This window comes from Geotrypetes seraphini, chromosome 15, assembly GCF_902459505.1.
Source record: "Geotrypetes seraphini chromosome 15, aGeoSer1.1, whole genome shotgun sequence".
Taxonomy (NCBI): Eukaryota; Metazoa; Chordata; class Amphibia; order Gymnophiona; family Dermophiidae; genus Geotrypetes; species Geotrypetes seraphini.
In genome coordinates this window covers 31,530,527-31,551,628 of record NC_047098.1, presented here as the reverse complement: position 1 = coordinate 31,551,628, position 21,102 = coordinate 31,530,527, and the positions used below count along the sequence as shown (strand labels likewise).

Here is a 21,102-nt window from a genome sequence, read left to right as displayed (position 1 = left end):
TGCTAAGGTATATTTCAGTTGATAATCGCCTTTTAGAATATTTTTGAAAGCCATGTATGATTTAAAGCTTGCTTGTATTTCTGAATTGATTGAATTTGCACTCTATCCCTGTTTATAACAGAGATGATTAATGATGTTGTTTAGACATGTTTTATGTGATAATCGTAGGGAAAGATTTTATGTATGTGATATGGAAACCGCATAGTTGTATGCGGTATATAAATTTTTTAAAATAAATAAATAAATAGTGGAGTTCCTCAGGGGTCTATGCTGGGACCGCATCCTTTTAACATATTTATCATAGAAACATGATAGCAGATAAAGACCAAATGGCCCATCTAGTCTGCCCATATTCAGTAACCATTATCTCTTCCTCTCTCTAAGAGATCCCATGTGTCTATCCCATGCTTTCTTGAATTCAGACACAATCTTGTCTCCACCACCTCTTCCAAGAGACTGTTCCACACATCTACCACCCATTCTGTAAAAAAGTAATTCCTTAAGATTACTCCTGAGCCTATCACCTCTTAACCTCATCCTATGCTCTCTCATTTTAGACCTTCCTTTTAAATGAAAGACACTCGACTCGCACACATTTTCACCGCATAGGTATTTAAATGTCTCTAACATATCTCCCCTCTTCCGCCTTTCTTCTAAAGCAGGGGTGCCCAACGCGTCGATCGCGATCGACAGTTTGCTCGCTCAGGCGACCCCAGTCGATCGCAGAACGGGTTCCCTTCTTCCCTTCTCTTTTTTCCCCTCCTGACTGGCCCGCTCCTGAATTCTGCTGCTGCCTCCGGCTGCTCAACATTTAAAAAAAAAAACAAAAAAAGGCTTGGAGAACTTATGCTCCGGGGGCTAACATGTGCTTGTACCGGCTTCCCTTCGCTTCCCTCTGAAACCGGAAGTTATGTCCGGGGAGGGGGAGGGGGTAAGAAGGGAAGCCGGCACGCACATGTTAGAGCCCTGTTCGCGGGCTAAAGCGGGAGACAGGTCAGTGAAGCTTGCGATTTGCTCTTCTTGCTGCCAGGTCCTGCCTACTTTCTGTTTCCTCAAAGGCAGGACCCGGCAGCATTTTTCCCAAAATGTCGATCTGGGCCGATCAGCCTTCCTCTTCCTGACCTCAATTGTGCCGTCGGAGAGGAAGTTCTGGCCAGCGGAACTTCCTCTCCGACGGCAAAATTGACGTCGGGGAGAGGAATGCTGGTGGGCCCGAAGCAAGGAGAGCTTGGCTGGCGGCGGGCGGCTTTGGGGGCCTGTTATCCGATGGCAGCGGCAGAAGCAGTGGCTTGTGGGTGGGCAGGGAGGGAGAAAGAGGGCAGGCAGGGAGACAGAAGGAAAGAAGAGAAACAGAAAAAAAGAATGGGGGCATGAAGAGAGAAAGAAAGAGAGGGCAAGGAGAGAAGAAGAAAACATTGGGGGGGGGGAATGAGGTCAGGAAGAGAGGAAGCATACAGGCTAAAAGAAGGGAGGAAAGATTGGATGCACAGTCAGAAGAAGAAAGTGCAACCAGAGACTCATGAAATCACCAGACAAGGTAGAAAAAATGATTTTATTTTAAATTTAGTGATCAAAATGTGTCTGAATTTATATCTGCTCTCTATATTTTACAATATGGTCCCCTTTTACTAAACCGCAATAGAGGTTTTTAGCGCAGGGAGCCTATGAGTGTCGAGAGCAGCGCTGGGCATTCAGCGCAGCTCCCTGCGCTAAAAACTGCTATCGTGGTTTAGTAAAAAGGGAGGGGGTGGGTATTTGTCTATTTTTGTATGGTTGTTACTGAGGTGACAGTGCATAGAGTCATCTCCTTTGACCTCTTTGAAAAAACCCCAGAATAGGAATGATAATTAACAATTGTATGCGTACAGTGTGCGTTGTGTTTTTTTTTTTAATTTTATTGTTGGTAGATCATTTTGACTTGGTCATTTTAAAAGTAGCTCGCAAGCCCAAAAAGTGTGGGCACCCCTGTTCTAAAGCATACATATTGAGATATTTAAGCCTGTCCCCATATGCTTTTTGACGAAGGCCACATGCCATTTTAGTAGCCTTCCTCTGGACCGATTCCATCCTTTTTATATCTTTTTGAAGGTGCGGTCTCCAGGCTCAGGATTTTCTGCAGGTCCTAGGGTCGATGGAGGCCTCCTTGTAAGTAGTCAGGTGGGCTCGAGCTCACATGCACCCTCTTCAGAGGTGGGTGCCACAGATTCAGGATCTGGACTCTCCTGTCCCTCTTCAGGGGTTGGTTCGTCGCAGCCTGCGATGGTGGCTACAGTCTTCCAGTCTGGTTCAGGAAGTGAGCATGGATCAGCCCCAGTGGACAGTGCTTCTAATGGATGCCAGTCTACTCGGTTGGGGAGCTCAATGTCTTAGTCGCTTGGCTCAGGGCAGCTGGTCGCCGGTGGAGGCTTCCTGGTTGATCAATATTCTGGAGGCCAGAGCCATTCAGTTGGCATTTCTGGCTTTCCAGCCGTTGCTGTAGAGCAAGTCAGTTCGGGTTCTTTCAGTCAATGCTACGACGGTAGTTTATGTCAGTCGTTGGGGGGAACCAAGAGTCACCTAGTAGCGCAGGACACAACAATGCAGAGGCTCATCTTCTGTACTTCTCAGCCTCCCACATCCGGGTGATCTTCCTCAGTTGTCCATGTGCTGAATCCCAGTGACTGGTGAGGTTCTTCAGTCGATGCAGGGATTACCAGGCCAAGGGGCTGGGTTCTCTGGTGCAGGCTTGGCTGACGGTGGCCTGCTGTATGTCTTTCCTCCATGACCAGTGGTGGGCAGAGTTCTTTGGCTTGCCTGGCACTCAGGCCACGTGATCCTTGTGGCCACGGACTGGCCCAGGCGCCCATGGTACGCAGATCTCTTCCTCTGCCTCTTATCACCTGACCTTCTGACTCAGGGTCCCAGTCCCATTCCAATGTTTTATCCGAGTCCCTTTTGTTCTTACGGCTTGGTTCTTGAAAGGGACTGCCTAAATAAGAGAGAATATTCTGATAAGGTGATCTTCACCTTCTTGGGGTCTCGGAGACTTCCTACCTCTCAAGCTTATGTGCGTATTTGGCGTCTTTTTGATTTTGGTGTTCCGCGCTTGTGTTACATGGATTTTCTAGTGGTAGTTGTACTTTCAAACAGTTTAGTCTCCTGACTCTTGAAAAAGCAACCTATAACATTCCATGCATGAAGGTGGATGTGTTGAGATCAACACTAATAAAGTCAAAAGTTTGTCCTTGAGCTTGTGTATAGTCATTACGCATGCAGGTCTTACTGTGCTGGGACCATTGCTGTTCAATATATTTATTAATGATCTAGAAACGGGGACAAAGTGCGAAGTTATCAAGTTCGCGGATGACACAAAACTCTCCAGCAGGGCCAGAACTGTTGAGGAATGCAAAGAACTGCAGAGCGACCTGAACAAACTGAGTGAGTGGGCAAAAAAATGGCAGATGAGCTTCAATGTGGAGAAATGTAAGGTCTTGCACATAGGGAAGGGGAACTCCATGTACAGCTATACGATGGGAGGGAGGGTACTCGGGGAAAGCAGCCAAGAAAAAGATCTGGGGGTATTGGTGGATAACACAATGAAGCAGGCGGCACAATGTGCAGCGGCCTCAAAAAAAGCGAACAGAATGTTGGGCATTATCAAAAAAGGTATCACTACCAAAACAAAAGAAGTTATCCTGCCACTGTATCGAGCAATGGTGCGCCCACATCTGGAATACTGCGTCCAATACTGGTCGCCATATCTCAAGAAGGACATGGCAATACTCGAGAGGGTCCAGAGGAGGGCAACGAGGATGATAAAGGGTATGGAGAACCTTTCATATGCCGAACGGTTGGACAGGCTGGGGCTCTTTACCCTGGAAAGCGAAGACTGAGAGGGGACATGATAGAAACTTATAAAATCATGAAAGGCATAGAGAAGGTGGAGAGGGACAGATTCTTTAGACTAGCAGGGACAACTAAAACAAGAGGTCATTCAGAAAAACTGAGAGGAGACAGATTCATAACGAATGCAAGGAGGTTCTTCTTCACTCAGAGGGTGGTGGACACCTGGAACGCGCTTCCCGGAGAGGTGATAGGACAGAGTACAATTCTGGGGTTCAAAAAGGGACTGGATGATTTCCTGGAAGCAAAGGGGATAACAGGGTACAGATAGAGGTTTACCTTACAGGACATTGAGTGAATAGGGTATGGATATTTTAGGTTAGGTAGGGAACACTTTCAGGTCATGGACCTGGGGGGCCGCCGCGGGAGCGGACTGCCGGGCACGATGGACCCCTGGTCTGACCCGGCAGAGGCAACGCTTATGTTCTTATGATGTTATTGTATTGTACATCCAAGTTTTGTTTAACTCTAGGGTGATTCTTGGAATGTGTCCTTCTCTACCTGATTGTTCTCCACTTATAATATTTGCTTTGATGATGATGATGTTACAGAGGTTGATTATAATTAGGCTGGTTCCATTGCAAAGTCCTTCTAAGACATCTAAGTTGAGAGTAATAATAAAGTTTGACATATTTTCAGTACCTTTAGCTTTTCTAATTGGTCTTGTAGACGTAGGTTATTTTTCATGTAAAGGAAATTTTTAAATTGATGTAAATTTATTTCTTTGAGTTGGTCTTCTAACGGTATAGTGTTTTTCTTATTAAAGTTGAAATGTTGCATTTTTTGTGGCATCCAGGAGACATATACAAGTGGTTAATGGGTTTAGCTAGGATGTAGAGATTTTAAATGTTTTAAGAATAATGTGTAGGTCTATAGGGTACCAACTAAACTTTGATGGAAGTATTTTCATACAACTTATCCCTGTAGGCATGATAGAAGGTGTTGTAGTCTATAGGCACGCTAAAAGCACATTGGAAGGTGTATGTTCTGTGACGTGAAACTCAGTAGAAGTATAATGCACATTTTATGTCCTGTTAGTGCAAACAGTTTTTGTAGTATCTGAAGTTGTTAGTAAAGGTATTGACATGAGCAGTGAGGTAAAAAATCACAGAAAACATATAACTGTGGAGAGTTAAAGATAGGAAAAATCTGTTAGTTAATCAATAAAATTTATAACGTTAAAAAAAAAAAAAAAATAGCGCTTCTGTGTAGGATGTGCCTGTGCATAAAAACAAGAGGCAGACAGCTTTTCTCTCTTAGTGTGTTGTATTAAATTTACACACATGGTAAGCAGTTTGTATGATATAACAATGGTTATGTTGTGTTTTTGAGGGTTTTTAAACTGAAAAAAGGATGTAGGTGCACGGTGGTGGTGTTTTATTATCCGACTAATTTTCCTCAAGTTGTGTTGTGAAATCATGGTTTATCAGCCTAACTTCCTTTCTATTTGTGAACTGCCTAGGTTGTGTGTTGAAATCCATGGTTCTATCAGTGTAAATGCCCTCCTGTGTGTTTGTGAAGTGCCAAAACCTCATTATCTCTTTAATTTTCTCAGGTACTGAAATCATGGTTTTAACTGCTTCCCTTCTGTGTGTTTGTGTAGTGCCCAAGTTGTTTCTTGAAATCATGGTTTTATAAGCGTAATTGTTGTCCTGTGTGTTTTGTGAAGTGCCAATTGACAAGTGCATAAAGTTTATCATTCTATATTTACAATACTGTATTTCTATTCCATTTACCACTTCCTTATTTGCTTTCCAAAAACTTAGACCTATGCAACAGAATCTTTTGGTAGTTCCATCTTTTAGACACATTTGACTTGATAACATACAGAGTTCATTTGTTGTGTTATATGCCCCCTGCTTCTAGAATTCATTACTGCTTAATTTTCAGTTAGATATTTCTTATCTAAAGTTTAAAACCTCCTTCAAAAATTCTCTTCACCAAGTGCTACTCTTGTTGAGTATATCTTAACAGGCTGCTGGATGGAGCTTGGCCTGGGGCATATGTCTGAGTACAGCATGTCTTTTAGCTCTTTTTAATAGATATGGATGTCCTTCTTTTTCCATTTATGAATTAGTGTGTGTGTGTAAGCATTGCAGGTAGCTTACTGATGAGTGGTACATCACATTTTAATAAAAACTAAAACTTGACTGCATTTCCACAGATAGTTTGGTTGTTTCTGCTGTTGAATTAGGGCCCCTTTTACAAAGTTGCGGTAGCAATACTGCCGCAGTAAACACACCAAATCCCATTCAATTCCTATGGGCTTCAGTGTGTTTATCATGGCATGTTGTTTCTGTGGCTTTGTAAATGGGGCCTTTAGTTATCTAGTCTAAGTACAGGGAGTCCAGAGTTAGAACTGTAACTAAAGGTACAGCCCCAAAAGAGAGAAACTTAAAATGCACCAAGTAAAGATGAAGCTTCTACTGATCTCACTCTTGTGGATCTTCCTCCTCCATTCTCCCTAAATACCCCCAGTGCAGTAGTAATTGTTCCGGTGCTTCAATCCCTGCATAAACTTGCTGCTCTTAGGCCCCTTATAGTCTCTCCTAAAGATAAGCAACATTGCATTTTTGGCATACTGTCCTTTTGGAGAGAAAATGAATTCTAGCTGCACTTGGCTCAGAACTGAAAGGCAATATGGAAAATCTGTGGTTAATATTCATAATGTTTCCTGTGTATATCTGTGTGTGTTGCACACTAAAGTGGATTTTTTTTCTGTTACACTTTGAAGGAGGAGTGGGGGGGTGTATGTGTACATCAGTGTCATGTTTTATTTTTCTAAAATGCCAGGTGTTTTAAGGATTTCCAGCTGCAAAGAGCAAACAAAATGGAACTGCGTAAGCAGCAAGAGGATGTGAGTGTAGCCAGACGAACAGAATTTTACTTTGCACAGGCTCGGTGGCGTCTGACAGAGGAGGATGGACAACTGGGGATTGCAGAGCTGGAACTTCAGCGTTTCCTCTATAGCAAGGTTTGTTGGGGTTATAGTGGGTAGGTAATAGGTAATCTTTTCTTAGAAAAGGATGGACAAGAGTAGGACACAGATTGAGTGCCAGTGGAAGAGTATTAAGTGCCCTAAACTTTCAGCCTTGTGCCTTTTCATCCCAAATTATTTTTTCAATCCAATAAAAATATGTAATTGTCCATTTACTTTTAAAGTTTAAACTTTTTTGTATATACTGTACATGCATAATGAAGGAAGATTGCAAAAGTCATTTACCTGGGTAAATGGCTATTTTGAAAATGCCTGACTTTCCCTTTAGGTAAAAGTGCAGACCCTGTGCTCATGATGTAGGATCTCAAGCTATGACAAATAAAGCTCAGATTCTTAAGAAAAGTTTGGAGCCCTAAATACTAGACTAGTATTTTAGATAGTTGATTATTGCAAGCTCACACTGAAATTTTGGATCGGCGTTTACCTTCAATCTATACAGGCTATTGTTCTTTTTCTGCTTGCGGCTTAATTTAATACCGTGCCAACCTAGGACCCCTGATGAAGGCGTGTTAACCGAAACACGGACCGTGTCGGGTCCCTAGGTTTGTGTAAAGGTGGTAACATTAACCGCAATCATTAATTGATATAATAAACATAGCCTGCATCTTGTACATTTGTCTGCAGTTCTTCTTTGTTTTTCCTATAGTTTCCAGGATTAACATCACTGAAACCATGTGAATAAAATAGTGGGAAGTGACAATTTTTGGAGAATGCTTGACCTATGCAATAAGCTGAAGGTTTGAACCTATTCTTTTCCTAGGTGACATTTTCATTGTTTGTATCCTAAACGTCTAGGTAAATAAGTCGGATGACACTGCAGAGCACTTGCTGGAACTGGGCTGGTTCACCATGAACAATCTGCTTCCCAATGCTGTGTACAAGGTAAATGTTCTTGGGAGAAGAAAGGAATAGTGCCTGCCCCGCCCCAAGCTAAAGATTAAAGGATATTGAATAGGGGGAATGAAGGGTAGAGCTCTATTCAAACTAGGAGAAGGGAGCCAAATATTTTTTTCTGGGGACCCAGGATGAAGGAAAGTAGGGGCAGACCCCCTCTGGGGCATGGGATGAAGAAATGGGGCAAATTCCCCATGGATTCTGAGATTAACAAAAAAGTGGAAGAGAAGGATATCCTGTCAGGACCCTGAGATGAAAGGGTGAAGTCAACTTTGGGTTATAGGATGAATAGCACAGGATAAGTGCCTTGAAATATAGGAAGTGGGGGAGAGATAAAGAGCCTCCCAAAGGCCTGGAATAATACAGGATGTGAAGACCTTAGGTCTGTGAGAGAGGAAAATATAACTATAGAATGTCAAATGTTTGATTTGTAGGTGGTACTCCGTCCTCAGAGTCCTGGGCAGTCTGGCCGTCAGTTGGCACTCCGCATTTTCAGCAAAGTGCGGCCTCCTGTTGGTGGAATCTCTGTGAAAGAACATTTTGAGGTAAGGCATTCCAGCTTAGCCCTCACATTGTGTTGTCATATCTCTGCATACTTGTACACAGTTTACAGTTTATTTCCATTTGATATATTGATATACAGAGAGCGCTGACATAGCAGATTACAATAATGATGATTCTAGTGCAACAAGAATATCAGTCTTGACCAATGGATATTTACCCTCCTTTACTGCGAAGTCTGTAAAAAGCCTAATTTACATATACTGCTCCTTCTCCTCTCTCTGAGTTGTGCTGGATTTCTTCAGTCTTACTCTCTACAGTGAAGTTGTAGGAGCTTCTCTGTTCTGCTCACATTTATTTTCTTTATTTTGGAGGGTTTCTACTGTAAGCAAGGCTTTTTTGGTGCTGCAGAGGCTCTCTGTTCCCCCAAGACATCTCTGGTTGCAAGAAGATACAGACTGTCAGGACAGAGTTCTGTAGCTCGCAGGTGCATGCTTGATTTCTATGTGACCAGCCTGCATTACTGGTCCAGAGGTTCAGGGACTATTTTCTTGGGAGCAGGTTCGCCCCAGGTTTCATCCACAGTAGGCTTGAGCACAGGCTGTGCAACTTCCATGATGAGTTTGTACAGGATCAGGGCCAACTGCATTCCTCCCCTCACAATGTAGTACGGGCTTCAGTGGGGGATCTGAGGGTCCATTAATCATCAGGGAGCACGAGGAGTCCCTCCCTTAGCATGGAGGCTCGGTTGCTCTTTTGCTGGGCAGAAAGACACCTGGTAGCACTGTCCGCAGCTCACGTGGCAGGTGTGGACAACGTTCAAGCAGACTTTCTCAGTTGACAGATATGACCCCAGAGAGTGGTCTCTTTCCAGGAGAGTGTTCGAGTTCTTCACCGATGGGGGGTCCCAGTGTTCGATCTCAAGGCGAACAAGAAGGCCAATTGATTTTACAGTTGTTGAGAGGCTGGCAGCGATGGCCTGGATGCTCTGGTGCAGCCCTGGCCCCAGAAGTGTCTTCTTTATGCCTTCCCTCTGTGGTCCATGATAGGGCATCTGTTGCATCGAATAGCAGAGCACAAAAGACTGGTGATCCTGGTGGCTCCCAACTGGCCAAGGCGACTGTGGTATGCTGATCTAGTTTGTCTCCGGTGGAATCAAGGGTTGCGGTTGCCTTGTCACCCTCATCTCCTCACGCAAGGGCCGATCACTCTGCAGGACCGGACCGCTTTGGTCTTATGGCATGGCCTTGACAGCCCAGGGCTATTCTGCTGCAGGATAGCCACTTTGCTTCACAGCAAACGTAAGTCCATGGTGGCGGCCTACATGAAAGCTTGGCAGTACTACCAAGCATGGTGCACCAGCCAACAGGAGGATCCTTCTTCTCCCTCAGTTCCTCGGGTGCTGGAGTTTCTGCAGGATGATCTGAAAAAAACCCAAAAAAGGCCTTGCAATGGCTTCAGTATGGGTTCATATTGCAGGTCTGTCCTGCCTGGGTCCTATTGCCTTGAGGGGCTCCTTGGCAGTTCATCCAGACGTCAGTTTTCTATGGGGCGCAGTTCATCTGAGGCCTCCTTTGTGCCTCCCTTGTCCGACATGGAATCTGAATCTGGATTTGTGCTCCCTGGCTTGCCCGCCTTATGAGCCTCTGGAGCAGGCGTCATTGATGGATCTCACGATCAAGACGGCATTCCTTGTGGCTGTCACGTCAGCTCGGAGAGTTTCGGAGTTTCAAGCTCTTTCTTGTCGGGATTCTTTCTTGCGTATTACAGATTCTGCAGTGCTCTTGGGTACAGTTTCTTCCTTCCTTCCGAAAGTAGTTTCTGTCTTCCATGTGAATCAGGAAGTCCGACTTCCAGCATTTGTTCCTTCCAGTTCAAAGACCCAGGACCGGGTGCTGCGGTCCCTGGATGTGCGCAAACTTTTGCTGTGGTATTTGGAGGTTACCAACAAGTCTTGTGTCTCAGATGACCTGTTTGTCTTAGTTGGTCCTATACGCAAGGGCAAGCCTGCCTCTAAGGCTACTATTTCAAGATGGATTCGAGTGGCCATTTCTGCAGCTTATGTAGCAGCAGGTAAGAAGCCCCCCCCCTTCCAGGGTGCAGGCTCATTCTGCCAGAGGGGTTTCCTCCTCCTGGGCCGCATCATCAGCGGTGTCTCTGGATGAGATTTGCAGGACTGCTACATGGTCCTCCATGCACACCTTTACCAGGTTTTACAGGATTGATGTGGCAGTCAAGCAGGATGCCACTTTTGGTGCCCTGGTGTTGGCAGCGAGCTCATGAGTCCCACCCTGATGTTTTCGGGACTGCTCTGTTAAGGCCCACTTGTCCTGGAATAAAGGGGATTGTACAAGAATGAAAGATTAGGTTCTTACCTTTGCTAATCTTCTGGAGATATAAAACTGCTGGAGAGGGTGCAGAGACGAGCAACGAAACTAATAAGAGGTATGGAGAAATTGGAATATGAGGAACGACTCAAGAAACTAGGATTGTTCTCCCTTGAGAAGAGGAGGCTGCGAGGGGACATGATAGAGACGTTCAAAATACTGAAAGACATCGATAAAATAGAGCAGAAAAACAAATTATTTACATTGTCCAATGTGACACGGACAAGAGGACATGGTTTGAAGCTAAGGGGTGACAAGTCCAGGACAAATGTCAGGAAGTTCTGCTTTACGCAGCGAGTGGTGGACGCATGGAATGCTCTTCCACAGGAGGTTATTAAGGAATCCACTGTGCTAGGATTCAAAGGCAAATTAGATGCACATCTCCTTATGAGAGGCATAGAGGGATATGGGTGATTAAAACAATCAGGTGTATACCTGACTGGGCCTCCGCGTGTGCGGATCGCCGGACTCGATGGACCATGGGTCTGATCCGGAGATGGCAATTCTTATGTTCTTATGTTATGTTGTGGAGAGTGGCCTGCAAGGTTCACTACAGCCAGCCGGCGAACCTCAGCAGGTTGCTTTGAAGAGGAGCAGCAGCGGCGGTTGGTGAGTGAGGGTGGGAGGGGGGAGTTGCCGGCGTGTTCCCTGCCTCCGTGTTCGAAAATGGAATTCGGCACGGAGGGATACATCATGCTGTCAAGGACCACGCCATCCTAAGTGTGCATGCGCACTTAGTGTTTTATTATAGAAGATTAGTTTTTCCACATAGTTGGGATACTATGAGCTGTTTAGCTATTTTGGATGTAAAAGGGAGGTTGGCCAGGCAACAAGTAGATACTCATAAAGACAACGGAGTTAACAAATGTGGGATCTTTTACCCTAGGACATATGATGCCATCTTTCCATAAAATGGGTATGGTGCTTGTTTGAAGACTTGGAAAAATTGTTTAGAAAATAAATGGAGCTTATAGAATTGTTTAATGAATTTAGAAGATATGGGATCGTGAAGCACTGTTGCTGGGCCAAATGAACTAAGTGTTTGAATTGAGGTTTGAGAGGGTAATGTAAACACAGTGATTTCTTAATCTGAGGAGAGACCTGAAGCTTTTTCTTTGTAATTGAGGATGTTGGAAAGGACTTTTGCAGCACTCATATTTACTTGTGTTTTCAGGTGTGTGTGTGTATATTTGTACCTATGCATGATTTGTTGTAAGTAGATTGAAGTAATAACTGATCTGATTCTAAGGTATGTAACAATACTACAAGAATGTGTTCTCATTAAGTATACATACCAGAATATGTGAATGCCATTCATTTTTAAAGTTCATTTTCATCCCACATAGGCTGTGCTAACTGGTAAGTGCCTAATTTACATTCCCATGCAATAACAGGTTTTAATATAATGAATTCTGTTTACCACCACCATGTGATATGTCCCTCAACCAATTCCTAAACTTCTACTATTGGTGAAGAGCTGCTATGAATGCTTATTGACCACACAGCTCTAAAATACTTCTTCCAGGTGAACGTGGTACCTCTCACCATCCAGCTGACGCACCAGTTCTTCCATAGGATGATGGGCTTCTTCTTTCCTGGCCGCAGCATGGAAGAGGAAGACGTCGGGGATGAAGAGGATAAATCTAAACTTGTTACCACAGGTAGGTGATGGTGGTGATTCCATAGATGAGGAGAAAAAGCTGAGGCTGTGGTGTGAAGCTCCATATTCTTTGAGTGTGTATCTGGATTTTCACAAAGCAATTGACAAAAGTGACACTTGAGAAAATTAAAGTCATAGGGATGGATGTCAGTGAGGGACATTTTCGAAAAAAAACCCGTCTTAAGTCCAACTTGGATGTTTCCAGCTGAACGTCCAAAGTTAAATGGTGGCCAAGATGTCTAAGTAGACAATATATATATATATCGTCTACTTAGACATCTTGGCCACCATTTTCCTTTATACCCCATTTTCGATCAGAAAAACATCCATGTTGAAAACGTCCTAATCCTGACCAATTAGACATAAGTGGTGCCAATATTGTAATGGACTGGCCACATAGACATCCTGACAGAGCAATGGAATACTTGTAGTTTAGCTAATAAAGTTCAGGATCTGCAAGCCCTGATGTTAGAAACTGACTTGGATATTGTTGCTATCACAAAGACCTGGTTCAATGGTTTCCACGAGTGGGATGTAACCTTTTTAGAAAGGATAAAGATGGCTGAAAATGTGGAGGCGTGGAGCTATATGTGAAAAACAATATTGAAGCACCTGAAATACAGGGGTCATGGGGAATGGAGGAAGTGTTATGGATCAGCTTGAAGAGAGAAGATGGAACCTCTATACACATAGTGATCAACACAAACAGAGAAGCTGGACAAAGAGCTGGCTGCAGATATCCATAAGCTGAGTCTGAAAGGGGAGCTGCTGTTACTTGGAGATTTCAACCTTCCTGATGCAGACTGGAATGTCCTGACTGCAGACTTGGAAAGAAGCAAAAAGATGGTGGATACCCTTTAAAGCACTCTGCTCAAACAAATTGTGATGAAACCAACAAGAAAAGGGACAATGTTAGATCTAGTGCTCAAAAATAGAGAAAGTGTGTCTGTATGGGGTGGGTGACCACCTGGATAAGTGATCACCATAAGGTATGGTTTGATTTAAGACCGAAGACACACAAAACTCAAAGTCCTGGATTTCAAGCATGCTGATTTCAGTAAAATGAGAGTGTTTCTGAAGAAAGAACTGATGGGATGGTAGAATATAAAGGAAATATAAAGACTGTAGTCCAAACTGAAAGAAGCTATAAAAATGGCAACTGAACTCTACATAAGGAAAGTTAAATAAAACAAGAGGAAAAGGAAACCATTATGGTTCTCAAAACAGGTGGCTAAAAAAGGCAAAAGAGGCGGCATTCAAGGAATACAACAGAACACAAGAAGAGAAACAGAAAAGAATACAAGATAAAACTTGAAGAAATATGATTGGCAAAAGCACAGGCGGAAGAAAAAATGGTTAGAGATGTAAAAAGAGAAGACGACGTTTTCAAGTATATTGGAGAAAGGAGGAAGAGTAGAAATGGAATTGTGAGACTAGAAGATGCTGAAAAGTTCTGTGTGAAAAGTGATGAGGAAAAAGCAAACATGCTAAACAAATATTTCTGTGTTCATGGAAGAAAAGTCTGGAGAAGGACCTTCTGCTAGCTGACAGACCTACAGTATGTATGGTACTGGAGTAGATATCGCTCCATTCATGGAAGAAAGTGTTTATGAACAACTGGGAAAACTAAAAGTGGACAAAGCCATGGGACCAGATGAGATCCACCCTAGGTTATTGAGAGAACTTGGAGAAGTTCTTTCATGATCTGTTGTAGATTTGTTTAATAAATCCTTGAAGATAAGAGAGGTTCCATAGGATTGAGAAAAACGAATGTAGTCCCTCTTCACAAAAGTGATAACAGAGAAGAAGTTGGAAACTACAGGTCGGAAAGCTTCACTTTAGTGGTTGGAAAGATAATGGAAGTTCTGCTGAAGGAAGAATAATGAACTACCTGGAATCTTTACGGGTTACAAGATCCAAGACAACATGGTTTTATCAAGGGGAAATCGTGCCAAACAAATCTGATCGATTTCTTTGACTGGAAGGCCAGAGAACTAGATGGAGGATGTGCATTAGATGTAGTCTACCTAGATTTCATGGTTCCTCATAGGAAGCTCATCAATAAACTTAGTGGACTGAAGTTAGGTCTCGAAGGGTGACCAGATTAAAATTGGTTGATGGACTGACGACACAGAGTGATGTTGAATGGAATTTGCTCAGAGGAAAGAAAGGTGAGTAGTGGTATGCCTCAGGGATAGGTATTGGGGCCCATTTTGTTCAATATCTTTGTGAATAATATTTCTGAAGGATTAAAAGGAAGTATCTTGTTGCAGATGGCTCAAAGATTTGCAACTGAGTAGACATGCCAGAGGGAATAGAGAACATGAGAAGAGATCTGCAAATGCTGGAAGAATGGTCTAATATCTGTCAGTTAAAATTTAATGTGAAGAAGTGCAGAGAGATGCAGTTGGGGAGTAAAAATCTAAAGGAGCTGTATATGCTTATGGGTAGAAGCTGATATGCACAGACAGGGAGAGGGACCTTGGCAAGATAATGTCTTAGGATCTCAAGTCTGTGAAACAATATGACAAAATGGTTGCTGTAGCCAGAAGGATACTGGGCTGCATAAAGAGCAGAATCACCAACAGAAAAAGGGGTGTTGATGCTCCTGTACAAGTTGTTGGTGAGGCTACACTTGGAATATTATGTTCATTTCTGGAGGCCATACCTGCTCTCGCCCTCCACTTACGAGGAATTCAGGAAGCGCCTAAAAAAATACCTATTCCTGAAGTACCTAGACAACTGACCCGCATTTCACTCTCAACAACTGTTTTCTTGACCTATTTCTCACTCTCTTCTCTCTTCAGGTCACTCATTTTGTACCTCTTGTAATCTTTTGTAAACCGCATAGAACTTCACGGTATTGCGGTATATAAACTGTTATTATTATTATTATTACTAAGGATGTAAGAAGACTTGAAGTTGTCCAGAGGAAGGCAACAAAATTGATATCTGGATTGTGCCGAGAGAGGTATGGGAAGAGGCTTGAATATCTGAATATGAATACCTTGAAGGAAAGGAGATAGAGAAGATATGATACAGACATTTAAATACTTGAAGGAGCAAATCTATTCCAGAGACTGAGAAGTGGTAAAACTGGAGGACATAAAATGAGGTTGCAGGGTAGTAGACAGAGGAGTAACATCAGGAAATACTTCTTCACAAAGAGGGTGGTGGATACCTGGAGTGCCCTCCCTGTAGAAGTGGTGAAGGCAAAACCAATAAGAGTTTTAAAATGTGTGGGATATACTCAAAAGATCCTTAAATAGAAAGAAGATAGTATCGACACAAAACTCGACAGATCAAAAACTAATAACTTCATTTGTGATGCACAGGGGTAGTGCTTAAGTGAATCAGCAGAGAAGTGAAGGCAATGCCTAACAGACTTTTAGGGCACCTACTCTTACCCAATGGCGGAACCAGATGCATGATCTTTTACAGATGGAATGAATGTGGAGAGTGTGTGTCAAAGAGCACAGAAATAATTTGTTAATTAAGGACTCCCTGCTCGAGTTCATTCTACTTATTTAAATGATTTGAAGATGTATAATTTTTGACTGTTCTGTTGGGACATTGAGAGGGAATGGCTTCCACTTGTGGGGGGAGGGAGACATGTTGGGTGGGAAGGGAGGGGATTATCTATCTATATATATATAAAATCGGAGGTGTGTATGTGTATGTGCCGCGATCACGCAAAAACGGCTTGACCGATTTGAACGAAACTTGGTATGCAGATCCCTCACTACCTGGGATGATATGTTCTGGGGGTCTCACGGCCCACCTGCACACGTGGGCTGAGCTACAAACAGAAAATCAGATTTCACCCATTCATGTCAATGGAAAAAATGTAAAAAGCTGCCATTCTCACAGTAATTCAAAAACGGCTTGACCGATTTGAACGAAACTTGGTATGCAGATCCCTCACTACCTGGGGTGATATGTTCTGGGGGTCTCGCGGCCCACCTGCACACGTGGGCGGAGCTACAAACAGAAAATCAGATTTCACCCATTCATGTCAATGGAAAAAATGTAAAAAGCTGCCATTCTCACAGTAATTCAAAAACGGCTTGACCGATTTGAGCGAAACTTGGTATGCAGATCCCTCACTACCTGGGGTGATATGTTCTGGGGGTCTCGCGGCTCACCTGCTCACATGGGCGGAGCTACAAACAGAAAATCAGATTTCACCCATTCATGTCAATGGAAAAAATGTAAAAAGCTGCCATTCTCACTGTAATTCAAAAACGGCTTAACCGATTTGAACGAAACTTGGTATGCAGATCCCTCACTACCTGGGGTGATATGTTGTGGGGGTCTCGCGGCCCACAACTCTATGTTGCTTGCTCAAGGGTGGGTTCACCCAAGAATTTATATGTTCTTGCTCCAGGAGGTGAAACTAAAAATGTTGTTTATAATCACGTTTTGCGTTAGTTGTATTGTATTCATTTTGTCAAATATTTCACATTATAATTTGAATATTGTACTTTTTATTAAGCTGTAAAAAAATAATTTCATTCACCACTATAAAGTATCTTTATTTGAATCCATTTACAGTGTTATTGCTATAATTAAATACCCGTGCAACGCCGGGGCATCAGCTAGTATTCAATAAATTTAAGAAGGGTTTGTTTTTAATTGTTTCAGTTTTTAGATATGTCATCTTTTCTGTTATTTTGCATTGTTGTATCTTTATCTGACTCAGTAAAGAAAACTTCATAAATTTGCTCATACTTAATTTCATGGAATGCACTCTATTCCTAGTATTATTTGAGAGTTAATAACCATTCTTTATTACCTTATTCTGAAATTCCATATTCTGAGTATGCCAGGGTAGCAGGCTTAGGACAAATAATATGTAACTAAGACTAGAGTGCCATGTTGTGAGCTTCCATATCATTCTTGAGTTTAAATATCATCATGAGTATTGGGACAAGCTGTGACTTTGCAAAATAGAAATAAGCCACCCTTCCATTGCAGGAATGCCTGTGGTGAAGCCTCGCCAGCTGGTGGTAGCTGATGATTCTGTCTCACTTGGCCCAGGGAAAGGAATGTCTCAGGGTTTAAATCGAACCACTGGGGTCAGGAGATCATTCCGAAAAGCACCTGAGGTAAATATTTTATTTTGCTTTTCATTTTCAGCCACTTTCTTGCCAGAAGAATCCAAATTTTGAATAAATAACTGTCAATGCAGTTTTAGTCTTTTTTTTATGTTCCTCCTGTATGATATTCTTAGGAAATCACTTCCCAAGCAGGAAAGAGGTTGTCATTTCCAGTCTCCCTGTGCTATATCTAGTCCTGGACTAACCAGTTTTCCTTTGCAAGCTCCACTACTCACCATAGCTATCTTTCATCTCTGGCAATGAAATCCTTAAGTGACTATCTGGGTGGATCATTCCTTGCTCCTGAATCATTTTAGGGTTATGATTTCAGAAACTATTCCTCTCCAAGAGAAGTCAAAGTCCAGTGCCAAAGCCAGTTTGTCTTGTGATATGGATTTTCCTGTGCAGCTTAGCTCCACACAGGGCCAAGAATTGAGACTGTCACTCCTCCTATAGTATTAGCTCTGTATCAGGGGAGAGTGTGGTGCAGCGGTTAAAGCTATAGCCTTAGCACCCATGCTACTCCTTGTGACCCTGCACTAAAGTCATTAATCGTTTAACAATCATCGTTAAACCGGTTTTGACTGGTTTAGCAATGATTGGATTTGCTGACCCAATTCACAAAACAGCTCACCACGTGGTTTTGTGCATGATCGCTCATTCTCCGATCTGGCCATGCAAATAAGGTCATTAATATTGAAATGCCATGTAAACTAACAGAGTGATTGATACTCTAACATGGCTTCCTGATTCACAAAAAGTGATTGTTCTTAGCAATCCGAAAAAAGTGATTGGTCACTTATCATATATATCATGCCATACCTTTTTAATTTAATGGGCACAGATGCTATGTGTGTGTTACACACGCATGATCCCAAGTCAGTCAGAGCCTTAGGCCCCCCTCCCTCTGAATCCCGGTATACAGAAGGAGAAGCCCAAAGCCCTTGAAGGGGGCCTTAAGTGTCTCAGCCAATCAGGGCCTTAGGACCTTTCCTGTGCATCACAGGATGTACCGGGGAGGGGAAGGCCCACTATTTTGAACTGGCGGGCTTCAGAGCTGGAGGGACCAAGCCTCCCTCCCTCCTGCTCTCAACTTCGGAAGGGGGAATGGGGGAGGAAAGGGGATGATTCGGGGTTAAGGGGCCCTAGTGCGGGGGGGGGGGGCATCCAGTGGCAGGTGGGATTCGAGGGAGCATCCAGTGACAAGAGGGAGTGGGCATCCCTCTTGCCTTTTTTGGTGGGGAGGGGAAGGGTGTAGGGTAGGGGGTGGTTCGCAGGATCCCCATTGGCAGGAGGGAGTGGGCTTCCCTCCTGCCATTTTCGCTACTGTGGGTTTCTGAGGCAGGCGGGAGTGGGCATCCCTCCTGTCTCTTGCAGGAGCGGCTGTCATTAGGGTGGAGGGGTTTGAGAACCCATAGTTGTTAGGATTGTAACGGCTGTGGAAGGGAGAGGGAGCCGGCACAACTTTTTTAAAAATGGGGACAGATATTGCATGTGGGTAACACGCATAACATCTGTGTTGATTTTTGAAAAAAATGTTTCCTGCCCCAAACAGCTGAGTGGCAGGAAGCTGCTTCGGGTCTTCCTCTGCCTCTCAGTTGTTCGGACTTCCCCTGCCAGCTCTGCGCATGTGTAAGAGTCACTCTCACAGCGATCCATCGGACAGGAGAGACAGGGATTTTGGTGAACCTCCACGCAAATCATTTGCATGCAAACTTGTTTGTTCATTAATCACTTTTTTGGAATCGGCCAAAATTCAGATTGCAGCAGACCCACACGGTATTACTGACCGTATATAGTGCATCTAGCTCTTAATACCCCATTGCCCCAAGTACATTAGATAGATTGTGAGCCCGTCGGGACAGACAGGGAAAATTGATTGAGTACCTGAGCTTCCCTAGGAGAACGGTATAGAAAATTGAATGAATCAATAAATCAGTGAGCCTGTGCCCTCTTATGTCAATTAAATGTTTCCAGGGGCTTCTCTTTTACAGCATCCTGTGGATGATCTGGATAAAATGAAAGAACGAGCTGCCATGAACAATTCGTTTATCTACATTAAAATCCCACAGGTGCCTCTGTGTGTCAGTTACAAGGTCAGTCTCCTGGGGGGGGGGGGTGGTCTTGCTTGTATCAGTTTCTTTATACATTGTGTGTAGAGTCAGCATCACACACTGTCCACCTAGATCTTGAATATTGTGTGCAATTCTGATCTAATCCTTTGTACACTTAAACATAGTACAAATAACAAACGTATTGAGTTAAGTGGCCAAACATTGATGTTAATTCTGATTTAAGCTGGTTTCAGTGATCCCTTCTTATATAATACTAGTGTTTAAGCCCGTTACATTAACGGGTGCTAGAATAGATGTGTAGACTTTTAGCACAATGGGTCGCTGAGGCATTTCTTTCTTTTTTACTTTATGTTTTTGTTCTCTCTCCCTGCCCCCCTTTCTTTCTTTCTGTCTCTGTCCCCCTGTGTGTCTCTGTCTGTCTCTTCCCTGCCACCCCCCCTCCCCCGGTCTTACTGTCTCTCCCTGGCTGTCTGACATTCTTTCTTTCTTTCTGTATCTTCTCCCTTCCTTTTACTTCCCCTGTCCAGCAGTAGCCTTTCTCCCAATCACAACCCTCCTCCCAAAGAAAACCAAGATAGTTTATTGTTCTCAACCAATTAAAACCCTCCCCCCAAATCAAAGCAAGATCGTTTCCTGTCCCCAACAAATCACACCCCTCTCCCCAAATGGAAGCAAGATTGTTCCCTTCCCCCCTTCCCAACACACACCCCCTTTACCTAAAGTAATATAAGATCGTTCACTGATTCCCCAGCACACACAGCACCCAAATTAAATCCAAATATTTCCCTTCCCCAAACAGGCTTATTTGAGAAGGGGCTCGGCGCAAACCATCCTGTTGAGACTTGGAAACCGCCTCGCGCAGAACGTAACCGCTGCGGGCCTAGGTGTAGACGTCAGTGACAGCAGGTTACCTGACCACCGAGGTTGGGCCCCCCAGTGAGGCAGCAGGTATTGCGTAGCTGTGGCAGTGCAGAAGAGGAGGAAGATGGCTCTCTTCTCTTCCTTTCCTCCTCCTCCCTCTCCTGCTCCCGCAGTCTCCAGAACCCTTTTGTGAACTTTTCGCAAGAGGGAGCACAACAGCGGGGCTGGGGCAGGTGCCAAGGATGTGCAGTAGTTGGAGGCGTCTCTTAGATAAGCCACAGCTAGTAAAATGGGGTGGCTTATCTAAGAGTTTTAAAACTTAAATCGGCATTTCCTGCAGCCTATACATAGGGGCGGTTTATACAAAGGGGCGGCCTATACATGGGAAAATATGGTACTATCCATTCATTCGTGTCCAATCCTTGGATACTCTGTAGGCCAGTCTTCACCATGCTTCCCTGTTTTCCACGGCTTCTTTCAATTGCTTGATGTTCATTCCCGTGTCATTCTTGATGGTATGCAGCCAATGGGCCTTTGCCCTTGCTTCTCTTTTATCACTTACCATTCCGAGTAGCACCTCCTTTTTTAGTGAATTTGCCCTCATCACATGTCCAAAATTGTTCAGTGCTTGAAAAATCTGCATAAAAAATAAGGTCAACAATAATGTAGACACAGACAATAAACAGGTTTAAGGGGAGAGACTCTTGAAAATCAGCTTAGAACAGACACAGCTGGGGGAGGGAGA

The 21,102-nt window shown here is 43.6% G+C and overlaps 1 protein-coding gene across 2 annotated transcripts in view; it reads left to right on the top strand.

Annotated features, from left to right (window-relative positions):
• KIAA0100 (KIAA0100 ortholog) overlaps positions 1–21,102 on the top strand; it is a 134,762-nt gene that overhangs the window by 102,963 nt on the left and 10,697 nt on the right. For both annotated transcript variants that reach the window (XM_033921661.1, XM_033921663.1), the window contains 6 exons: positions 6,676–6,856; positions 7,676–7,762; positions 8,209–8,319; positions 12,188–12,323; positions 17,300–17,430; positions 19,416–19,517. In XM_033921661.1, coding sequence (XP_033777552.1) covers positions 6,676–6,856; positions 7,676–7,762; positions 8,209–8,319; positions 12,188–12,323; positions 17,300–17,430; positions 19,416–19,517 — 748 coding nt within the window. The remainder of the gene's footprint in view (positions 1–6,675; positions 6,857–7,675; positions 7,763–8,208; positions 8,320–12,187; positions 12,324–17,299; positions 17,431–19,415; positions 19,518–21,102) is intronic.